General features: G+C 45.2%; 1 protein-coding gene across 3 annotated transcripts in view; it reads left to right on the plus strand.

The window, feature by feature from the left end:
* atg10 (ATG10 autophagy related 10 homolog (S. cerevisiae)) overlaps nt 1-11,747 on the plus strand; it is an 89,999-nt gene that overhangs the window by 49,700 nt on the left and 28,552 nt on the right. For 2 of the 3 annotated variants that reach the window (XM_088630627.1, XM_088630629.1), the window contains 2 exons: nt 1,359-1,500; nt 3,521-3,618. In XM_088630627.1, coding sequence (XP_088486753.1) covers nt 1,359-1,500; nt 3,521-3,618 — 240 coding nt within the window. Of the gene's footprint in view, nt 1-1,358; nt 1,501-3,520; nt 3,619-11,480; nt 11,579-11,747 lie in introns of all 3 variants that reach the window. The other variant, XM_088630628.1, reaches the window with a different exon arrangement.

An 11,747-nucleotide genomic window follows, 5' to 3' on the forward strand; every position in this document is an offset into this window, starting at 1 on the left:
TCTGAATTTCACATTTCCGTGTTGAGCTCCAGTTAGGCGTCTTGTTTATTAGCAAAGGAACAAGTAGAGGTCAATTGATGCCATACCTGAGGAAGGCTACACATCTGAAATGCTGTTCCTCCTTTCTGTTTTTCAGAGTGGAATTACCCTTTACTTGTTCACTTGCAGCCAAAGCACACTAACGCAGCTCCCCTCTTGAATGTCAAAATAATATGGTTATTGTGAATGCTTTCTCAAGTTGCCTGCATTTCACGTTGTTGTTGCTTGTTGTTGTGAGCTTTAAAAAGGAAGACTGGAACGACGGATCTTGACATCAGTTTGACCTGTAGCTTGTACATGTGCTTGGAAATAGGTTGCAGAATTTTGTTTTTTTTCAGGCAGTTTCTGCATTTTCCTCTGTGAGATTTTAGAAACGCACATCTTTTATAAGCTGTAGTTAAGGTGTTTGACCTGTCTTCTGTACAGCAGTTATATTCTTTCTCCTAAATTTCGCTTTGTGCCGGTGGGGGGGGTGTGTGGGTCTTGTTGGTGTCGTTTCAAAAGGGAAATATATAAAAAAGTCTTATAATAAGAATAAACATTGTCACTTGCTCAGCAGAGGGAATACTCAAGGATGACAGCTCTCATCTTATCAAGGGTTCTGGGATTAACACTGTGCTGATTAAGGTAGTCTGTGTTTATTCACTACTGAGATCCCTTGAAGCAGACAAGCCTGTTTAAAGTGCTAATCTGATAGGCAGTTGTGTTGGGAGGATAGTTTACAAAGCTGGCAGCACGAGTTACATCTTTGTTAACCACATTAAGCTTGATGAAGTCAAATCACATTAAAAGGATGCCTTTAGGTGACAATATAATGCTCTGTTCGCAGTGTAAGCCAAACGTCAACAGTACATCCTCCAGCTGTAAGGTAGGTGGTATAAGAAAATCCATAGACATACTCTCTCAGTCAGCTGGTTTGTATCTTTTATATAATGTACAATGCCAATGGAGATTGTTTCTGTGGTTTTAAAAGTAGTTTCCATAATAAATGAGACCTTAACTACAACATCAAATAAAAACTATTATAGGAAAAAGGCTCAATGGAAATTGTTTTTTTTTAAGTAATTCACAGTTTTTTGCACCCATTTCTCTGCATCTCAGGCTCAGCTGATACCCACCTGTCGAAAGTTGAAATTCAAATCAGTTTGTTTTTATATAGCGCCTTTCACGACAAGGTTGACAAAGCAAGTGACCATACGTATTGTGAATACAGAACAGAAAAGACCAGAAGAAGAAAAAGACCTGATAATATCTTCTGGAATGGAAGAATGAGTTGGCGGACAAACCTGAGTAAAATGCGTCTTGTCCTCTCCTTTCAGACACCTGTTGAAGAGGAGCCGGGTGAAGGCGATACAGAAAACGCGATCGTAAAAACGATAGAAGTAATTCGCTACGAGTACCATGTGGTCTACTCCTGCAGCTACCGTGTTCCAGTGCTGTACTTCAGAGCTTCCACCCTAGGTGCCCTGGATCCTTTCAAATCTTTCCATCTTTTTTTAGATCAGATAGATCACTTTATTGGCCATATACAATTTCTTGCATTAGCAATTTGTCTTTTCACATACCCCAGCTTGCTCTCAGTGAGACTCACAGACACACAGACAGGGAGAGAAGCTGGGGGTCAGAGCGCAGGGTCAGCCATTTATACAGCACCCCTGGAGCAGCTGGGATTAAGGGCCTTGCTCAGGGGCCCAACGTAGTAGGATTCCTCTGCCGGCCGCGGGATTTGAACCTTCCAGCCACAGGGGCAGATCCTGAGCCACAGAGCCACCACTCCGCAAGGGACAGAAGGTTTGTTAACTGCTGCACAGGATGTCATAATCACATGTAATGTTTTACAGGGGTATGCTCAAATGACAGAACGTGTGCATAAAAGGTCAAGTCATTTTGTTAGCATTGTTTCTAGCTTTTTGTATGTCCTTGCGCAGGAAACCCATGCGAACACGGGGAGATCAGACAAATGCCAAGCAGATAGCACCCCAGGACTTGAATCCAGGGCCCCAGAAGTCATTAATAATCTTAGAAGGTTATTAACACCTTCTGTAAAGAAATGCCTAAACTGGGATTCAACTAAACAATACATATCCTGTGCAGACCATACAACTGTTTTGTTTTCCTTTTTTGACTGACTTTTTTCTCAATCAAAGGAAGTAGGAAAGATCTGTTCAAAATACTTTAGATTCATTAAAATGGTCCTTGAATTCTGTGACTAATTTCTTTTGCTACAGCTCTTATTAAGATACGGTAGTCATTTTTGGAGTTGCAGCAATGGATTGTCAGTAATAGTATTAATTGTCATGCGAGTAGTGGTATTATGACTTTTCAGCACTACTTGCAGTAGTGTGTGAGGTGCAGAATTATGAGTTAATTGCCAACAGTAGTAGTAGAAGTTCAAGGAGCTGTATTAATTGCCAGTAGTAGTTACTACAGTAGTAGCGGTACGTAACGGTATCAGTAGTCAGTAGTCAATAGTCTATAGGGCGGAGCGGTGGCTCTGTGGCTCAGGATCTGCACCTGTAGCTGGAAGGTTGCTGGTTCATATCCCGTGGCTGGCAGAGGAATCCTACTCCGTTGGGCCCCTGAGCAAGGCCCTTCACCCCAGCTGCTCCAGGGGCGCCGTATAAATGGCTGACCCTGCGCTCTGACCCCAAGCTTCTCTCCCTGTCTGTGTGTCTCATGGAGAGCAAGCTGGGGTATGCGAAAAAGACAAATTCATAAAACAAGAAATGGTATATGGCCAATAAAGTGATCTTATCTTATCTTATCGTAGTGGCCGTGGCTGTAGCAGTGGCAGTGATACTAGAAGTCTTACTAGCCATATCACCCTGCAACTCACAACTGGCAACCCACTGAAGCTAAGCAGGTGTGAGCCTGGTCAGTACCTGGATGGGAGACCTCCTGGGAAAAACTAAGGTTGCTGCTGGAAGAGGTGTTAGTGGGGCCAGCAGGGGGCGCTCACCCTGTGGTCCATGTGGGTCCTAATGCCCCAGTATAGTGATGGGGACACTATACTGTAAACAGGCGCCGTCCTTCGGATGAGACGTAAAACCGAGGTCCTGACTCTCTGTGGTCATTAAAAAAAATCCCAGGGCGCTTCTCGAAAAGAGTAGGGGTGTAACCCCGGTGTCCTGGCCAAATTTCCAATTGGCCCTTACCAATCATGGCCTCCTAATACTCCCCCTCTATGAATTGGCTACATTACTCTGCTCTCCTCCCCACTGATATCTGATGTGTGGTGAGCGTTCTGGCGCACTATGGCTGCCGTCGCATCATCCAGGTGGATGCTGCACATTGGTGGTGGTGGAGGGGATCCTCATTACCTGTAAAGCGCTTTGAGTGGAGTGTCCAGAAAAGCGCTATATAAGTGTAAGCAATTATTATTATTATTATTATTATTATTATTATTATTATTATTATTATGTTAGTGGCAGTGATTGGATATAGCAGTGTTTTGTGACTTTGAATTGTGTGCCTGTAACAGAGGGACGGCCGCTGGGCCTGGAGGAGATCTGGGCTGGTGTTCACGAGCACTACCGAGAGCGCCTACTGCAGGGCCCCTGGGACACCATAACACAGCAGGTAACCCTCTCCCCGTGCCTCCAGAGGCGAGCACGCGAACCCAACGTGCCGTCCGAGCTGTCGCTTCGTTTTCAGAAAGAAATCGTAAAAAAAACCAACAACAACCAGAACAGCGGGTTCCCTGGCTCTGAAACCCCGCGGGGCGTTTACGAAAACAAGTCGAGTTGAGTTTATGGCCGCACCAGGGTCCCCGTCTCCCTGGTTCTGTGTCTGGGTTTTGGGGCGGGGGGCGGCGGGCGTGTTTTCGGAGGTGCTCTCAAGCCACGTTCCAGCAAGGCCTCGGGAGGCTCCCTGTCCCGCGGGGTCTCTAAGCCCCCCCCAGCCACCATCCCACTAGGGCGGAGCAGTGGCTCTGTGGCTCAGGATCTGTGCCTGTGACTGGAAGGTTGCCGGTTCAAATCCCACAGCTGGCAGAGGAGTCCTACTCCGTTGGGCCCCTGAGCAAGGGGCGCTAACTGCTCCAGGGGCGCTGTACAATGGCTGACCCTGCGCTCTGACCCCAAGCTTCTCTTCCTGTCTGTGCGTCTGTGTCTCCATGGAGAAAAGCTGGGGTATGCGAAAAGATGAATTCCTAATGCAAGAAATTGTATAGGGCTAATAAAGAAACATTAAACATTAAACCTTGTCATGTGTGCCCGGGGGGGGGGCTCGCTTTTTATATACTGTAAATCGGCGGCGTTGCACAGCTGCGGAGTGAAATTCCGCAGGTCTCAGTGGGCACTTCCTCCTGGCTCACTATGACATCAGTTTGCAACACCTGGCGGGGGCGGGCGCTGGCGACGCCGACATGCCGAGGAAGTTAGTAACCGTTCACAGGCCGAGTCTTCTCGGGGGTGGGGGAAAAAACAAATCCTGTTCCCGTTTCTGTCCGAGACCTTTTTTTTTTTGGGTACAGATCCAAAAGTGGTGTTTTTGTCTGTTGCGTGCTCCGAGATCATCAAGAGGGCGCTTCGGGGAGAAAGACGATGCCCCCCTTTGCTAATAAAAGCTCCTGGAAGCTGTTTTGGGGATTCTTTGTACTGCCTCGCTTCTGCCTTCGAATGGAAGGTCTCGAGGCAAACCGTCTGAAAAGAGTCCCGAATCTGTAAGGAATATGTCTTGCTTTCCTTTGAGAGGGGGGCACGAAACATTTGTTACCATATTTTTCAGCAGTGATAAGTTAATCAAACCCCTTTAAACACTTAAAGGGCTTCAGCAGGGGTTAATCCTGACGCCTTCAGCAGTGAGACCTCTCGAGGATCAGTCCCCTATTGATCTGCTCAGTGACGTGAATGCAGATATGTATTCCTGGGGAGCATTTGCATTTCAATTGACTGCTTCTATTGTGATAGAGGATCAAAGGTGATTAACAATGAGAGCACTGGGGTGTTTAATAGGAAATGCAGAAAACAAATGCAATTTTGAGCTTCTCAAAGAAGCAGTCCAATTCTTTACATTTGCACGGCGACGGTAACAATTCCCCAGCTATATGAAATACAGAAACTGCACCTTAAACGTATTTGCATAACACTCTGCAGCTTCATTTTGATTCGTTATCGTCTGTGCATGAACTTTGCAATGAATTCCTTCCACATGTTTTCTTAAGATACAAAGGTGGCAAAGTTAAATTAGTGTCTTACTCCATCTGCCAGCGGTGCTTAATTATGACAAAAAGTAATTGTTTTCTAATCAGCACTGGAATGCCTATTTGTCAAATTAGAAATAGCCCATGTTATGCATTTTAATATTATTTGTCTGTCACAGGAAACGTCCATCTGGTTAACCTGAAAAGCTGCACGTTGTTTTCCCAGCAGAAAATCTCCCAAGGCTTGTGGGCTGCGAAGTGAGACATTTGGCTTCAGGCTGCATGTCTGAAGCCCTGGTGAAATGACGCCCGCGGGCTTGCCGGCCTTGCGTTCGGGAGTCCGTGAATCGTTTGCGTTAATTATCGCCCGGCCACGCCGAGCGAGGCTAAGGACCCCACTCGTGCCTCTTCGCCTTCGTGAGCCTGCATTCCTCACAGCGGGGGCAGACCCACACTGCAGTGCCTGCCAACGTGCCCCGAGAAGATGCTTCGTTTTGTGAATGAATCCGCGCCTCTCCAGAAAGGGCTGAGGGCTGTTGAGCTTTGACGCACGCGCCGTGACTCACCCGGACCAGCGGAGACGCAGGCGCCTGTGTAACGCTGGTGTTATTTTAGATCTATCCAGCCGCGCCAAGCCAGAGGAGCTCCCATGAGCTACTGACTCACTGGGGCCATCGGCAGCAGAAATGTGGCTCTGACTCAGCCAGCTTCCACTTGCACCCTCCTTCTGCAAGCAGCGCAGAATGATAATACTGAAATCTTCAGAGGGAATGCTATCTCTCAGGGCACAGTAGTGCCTGAGCCATTTCAGGACCCCCGTGCACTGTAAATGCACCCTAATAGATATTGATTTTCTACCTCTATATTGTGCTCAAGGGTATAATTTCAGTTTCAACATGAAACCCTTGTAATTTACATTCGGAGCCTGGGGAGGCAACTTGGTGTTGGTATACAGTGACAAGGGTAAAGCGTGGTGCTGCTCAGCGCTGGAGTCATCAAAACTCACAGCTCGTCCACACAGACTTGCCACGAATAGAAATAAAACCCACGGCCACCTTAAAATAAGCTGGGAATCGTCCAGTGATTTTGCAGGGCGTTACTGAAGCCACCTACATTCCTACACTTGAGAAATCATTTGAGAAATGCCCCCCTCCCCCCTCACCAAAAGAAAAACTGCCAGCGTGATGATAGGAGTTATTTAGCTTACAGATAAATAGAAATTAAGCTTCTGGATTTAAGTGAGGTTTCAAGCTGCATGTTTTTAACCGAAAAGGTTTAGGATTTGAAGAAAGAATATTAAGCGGGGGATCCTTTAGCGGGTCAGCTGCTGTGATCCCCGACTGGAGTTCAGGATAAGGCAAACAACCGTGTGCTGATGAGCTCTGAAATCCACACGGTTCCCCACTGCCTTTGTGCAGGGCGTCGGCGCTGGAAATGCTCGGATCAGCTGGGGTCTGCTAGGAGCCAGGCAGTCTTTACACCCTTTTTCTTCTGCAGGGTGGCAGAGATTTAGGAAGAGGAATGCTCCTTTAATGGCTTTCAACTTAAGATGCCATAGAGAAGTGGTGGCACACTTTGACATTGTGCAGGTTCTGCACATTTCGGTGCCAGAAAGGAGGGGTGTCATTGTTTCCATGTGTGTGAATGTGAAATCAAGTCAGCAAATGTTCTGTAAATATAATACATTTCTTTTTACTGTAAGGGATTATTATATTACCTCTCTGTAACAAGTGCTTCTGAAACCACCTTCACCCTCTGCGCGTTTTGTTCATTTTGCGATTTCCAACCTAATGTCGCTGAGGCTCCTGCCTGAGCCTGTGGATTGTCTCTGTGTTCTTAGCGTGGTACTGTACAGTATGTGTGTATTCATAACGGCAATTTTCAAGTGTTGTTTTTGAACCTTGAAACCAGCTTTCTTTGCTTTTCGAAATGTGCGGTTTTCAAGTTATGACTACGTACTATTTTTGAAATGGGTATAGTGAATTCAAAAACCATTAAAAACGGAGAAGTGGGGAGAGCAACCAAACGTGGACATCTTCATCCCAAAAGATGAGCGCACTGCAGCATGAGGTATTCCTTAAGTCACTCATATCCATTTTTAAACGAAGTGGCTGTTCAGGGATATTTAGTGGTTTGCTGTCTCTCACCAGGAACCTCAGATGAAGTAATCTTAGTATACTGCATACTGGCATCTGAAAGATCTCAGATGATTATAATTTTGGTCAAACTCTTGTGAGAACATCTTGAACCCACAGCGCAGAGGCAGAGAGCCAGAACACTTTAGGCAGCAAATTACTGGCTCTACATCAGGATCCTAAACCGTTTGGATTATGAAACTAACTTTTTTGTCAAGTAGAAGTTGACACTGTGAGAGCAAGTCACCGAAGTGGAATTGCTAAATTCCGCTGTGCTCCCGTGGGGAAACATGAATTTGTTTTCTTTCCTTAAAATCAGCCTTTACTCAGGGGGCACGTTAGTAGTCTAGACCTCAAAACCTTGGATTGAGGTCCGAGCCACTAGTGTCTGAGTTCAAATCATGTTAATGAACTCCTAAGTTAACTACTTTATTGCTCTCTGAAAGAAGGAAAAAAGACTCCCCGACCGCTCTGTTCTGGAGTTTTATCTACCCATTTGTGCAGGTTTTTGGAAAGGGGAGTGAGGTAATCGTACTTGTTTTGAGGAAAAGCGCTGGGTTTCTGACAGGTTCTACTGATAAGGCCGGGTTTGTGGATCGTAGTTTGAGCCCAGTAGCCCAGACTTCACCTCTTTGAGCCCGGTCTTTGTTATGATCCTGCTCTTACTTTTCTAGAGAGCATCATCTCTTAGTTAGCTCAAAGCTGCCACGGTCAAGTGAGCCCAGGTTAGTTTTCAAGCTTTTCCACCTCCTCCTCACACATAACCCATCACATCATCATCCAAACACATTACTATTAATTAATATAAAAACATAAGAAAGGTTAGAAACAAGAGGAGGCCTTTCAGCCCATCTGGCCCATTTAGTAGTTAGTAGGTAATTGATCCAAGGATCTCAGTCAGCTGGTTATGAATGTTGAAGCTCCAACAACATGGCTGGGCAGCTTGTTCCATACTCCCACAGTCCTTCAGGCAAACAAGTGCCTCCTGTTCTCGGTTTTATACAAGAAAAAAACATTAAACAAGCAAAACTTACTTCAGTGTTTGACTCGAATTTGCCTCGAAGTGCGCAGTCTCCTCATGCAGGCAGGAGCTGGTGGCAGTGACACACGGGGCCCCTGCTCGGCAGCTCTCGGGCCTTCTCTCTTCTTGTTCTTTGTGTCCGTCTGACTTGGAAACCACACACCGCTCCCCCACGGACTCAGAGCGTGACCTCTGTCTGTCTACACACCGAACGCCGTTTCCGCAGCACACAACGGACACGTAAACGTTTTCATTTGTTACTCATTTTTTATTTGTCTCATGCGCGACTCCGTGGCAGACCCTTTCATGTCTGAAGGCACATCGGTCGTGAAACGCTGACCCAGTTTATCGCTAGCTTTCCGCAAAAGAAAGAACCTAATTTATGACTTCTTGAACAGTTTGTGAGCTGGGAGTTTTATCGATAACGAATCACTCCACTCCTGCAGTTGAGACTCGCAGGACAATTAACAGATGAACAGACGGATCCCTCAGAGCCCGATTTGTGCGCGATTCTTGCTGGTCATTTCTCCCGCACTGGTCCGAAAGGTTAAAACATCAAGCGGTTAATTAACAGCGGTTTCCAGACCCGAGGTAGAAAATAAAAATAAACCTATTGGCAATTTCAGCTTAAAAAGAGGGACAAAAGGGAGCGAATTATTTTCATAGTATTTGCAAACCCCTTTTATGTAATTCTGTATTCAACTTTTATATCTGTACGTGCCAAAGACTGGTCAAAAATGCAAAGAGATCTGGTTGCTGTTTACATACCAGTCCTTTATAAAGCTCGTAAAGACACACCTGTGGGGAAAAGTCACGTCAGTGTTTAAAATACTGTGCCTGTAAACAAGCTGGGAAGGCTCAGTATACTTATTGATGGCACTGAATAAGTCTGTTCTGTAAAAAATAAATACCTGTTGTAAAATCAAAATAAAATAAGTACACTGAGCCTTCCAGCTTGTTCTAAAATCAAGAATGCGTCAATTTGTCTTTCTGTGTACTGTTACAGTGGCATATCATTAAAAAATGGTTTGGGGTAAACACTTGTGAATTGCATGCTGTTGAAAACAACACTTGGAATTTCGGTGTGGAATGAATGCTGTTACACACTAATGTCCTGCTGAACGTCTTTAAAGCTGGGCACAGTACTTTGCTACAGCGCTAAAGCACAGAACAACCGTTGGACTGTTGTTTATGATGAAAATCCCATATTGGTGCTGACAGTTTTGTTGTGGCTCCGTGTTAATTGAAGAGATTTTCGTGAACTAGAATTCGCATCTGCGTTCGAGCAGCAGATGGTGGCGTTTATTTGAGACTGGCTTCTGAATGGTGCAAAGAGAGATGTTTAGAGAAGATGGGCAGGGTCGATATAAGGTCTGTGACTGCTGTCAGCCGTTATGACGTGGTGTCCAGTGTCCGCAGGCAGTGTGGGGTTTGGAGCCGCTGCAATCCTGACCAGGATTTGAAGTACGAGAGGCCATCGGCTCATCTAGCCCATCTGACAGTAGTTGATTGATCTGAAGATCTCATCCAGCACTTTCTTGAGAGGTGCCATGGGATCAGCTTTGGCAACACAGCCGGGCAATGCATTCTAGATTCCCATAATCCTTTGCGTTCAGTGTCTCCTGTTCTCAGTTTTAGCTGCACTTCCCCGTATAGTCATTTTCACTTGTGCCCTCTGGTTTGTGTTTCGATGTTCATTCTGGAAAATTTAGGAAAACAGCAACCAACTGTCTGGCCAATGTGACCTAGACATGGATAGGGTGGAGTACGTGCAAGAGGCTTATTGGCTGCTTATTTTAACAATTGTTTTATTAATTCATTGAAGAAATCCAATACATGTACTGTATGGTAGGTTGAAATGTGTGAATGTAAATGGATGTGTTGCTGACCCAGCAATATATGTGGGGCTGTACTGATGTTTGCAATGTAAGTATAAGAGAAGTCCTGCTCAGGTGGCATTCTCTCTGAGTTTATGAAAAGCCGTTGTCATTCTTGATGATGATTATTTTCTAGTACAAAGTTTAGTATTGGCTTAACAAGCGAAATAAGCCCCTAAATGCCGAAGAGTGATTGAATGTATCGGGTGTTAATTACATGTCACTGGAGCCACCTACCCAAGATCATGTCCTTCTTTCTCTGAAGGTGACAGTGCACACACGCAGAACCAGGCCCCAGCTGAGACAATCGCAACAGCTAGCGCCTGGCATTGGCCGTTCCTTTGGATGATTACTTTGTGCCACCCTCCACATTGGGTCTAGGTCTAAAATATCAGCCAAGTAAATGATCTGATCTTTTCAGTCATTTCATCGAATTCTATTACAAAGGCAGATCTTGTTTTTGAGTTCAAGAACTGTATTACCCAGACTCCTCTCTGGTAAGGAACAGAGCCATTCGTGTGGTTGTCTTGGGTGCCTTGCTTGCAGTCGCTGCAAGCTATAGTACCGTTTCATCATCCCTGGGCTCCTCTGCTTGATAGTTTGTTTGCCTACTTCCTCCAGCTTGATGTTTCAAGCTCAGGGAAGACTCAGGTCCAGTGGGGTTGAGCTGGCCAGTCTGTGTTTGAAAGTTCGGCTTAGCTTTGGTTGCATGCTGAGGGCGTTGGCATGTTGTAAATAATGTTCTGACATTATTGGGCAGTGTCCTTTAATATGCTGAAGTGTCCCGATTCCCCCATGTACCTGTTAAATTATTTTTCGGGGAAGAAAGGAGCGTGTTGATGATAATGGTGTAATTGTTCTTTTTCCTCCTAGAATATAGTTTCCTTAAATTGTTTTGATTCACGAGAACTGAGCGCACAAATGATCTCTACCTTACAGATGTGAATAGTATAATACATAAGTATATAAACACCACGTCTTGGATGGGCATTGAAATTGGCAGTGAGAAAGGTTGGCTTTATTGAAAGGGTGATATAAAGAGGGAAAACTACAGTACATGTGCAGAGGACCATTCAAGAGGGTAGCTTTTTTTAAACTTGTTTCTAGGGTGATTCTGAGTTTTTGTCTTGGGAATAAAAAGGATTGCAGCTTTTCTGTGTGTAAAACGAAAGGCCTACAGTGCTTGTTTGCTTCATTGTATGCAAGTTGTTTTACAGAAAATGTACCGATTTGTCGTTACAAACTGTTGTCTTGTCTGTTTGTAGGAGCATCCTCTCCTTGGGCAGCCTTTCTTTGCTCTCCATCCCTGTAGGACGCAGGAGTTTATGAGTCCTATAGTAACTGCAGCTAAAGGAGAAAACAGGTTGGTTTGTGTCTTTGTGCTGTTCCCTTACCTGAACAAGCAGCTTCTTGAGTCTTATGCACAAGATCCTCTTTTGGTTTTCAAAATTGTCATCTCAGCGTTTCTCCATTTTCTTGAATTGCCCTAATTCATTTCTAAGACTCTGGAGATGTAACCATGTAAGGTATTA

This window comes from Lepisosteus platostomus, chromosome 4 (genome assembly GCF_059453375.1).
Source record: "Lepisosteus platostomus isolate fLepPlt1 chromosome 4, fLepPlt1.hap1, whole genome shotgun sequence".
Classification (NCBI taxonomy): domain Eukaryota; kingdom Metazoa; phylum Chordata; class Actinopteri; order Semionotiformes; family Lepisosteidae; genus Lepisosteus; species Lepisosteus platostomus.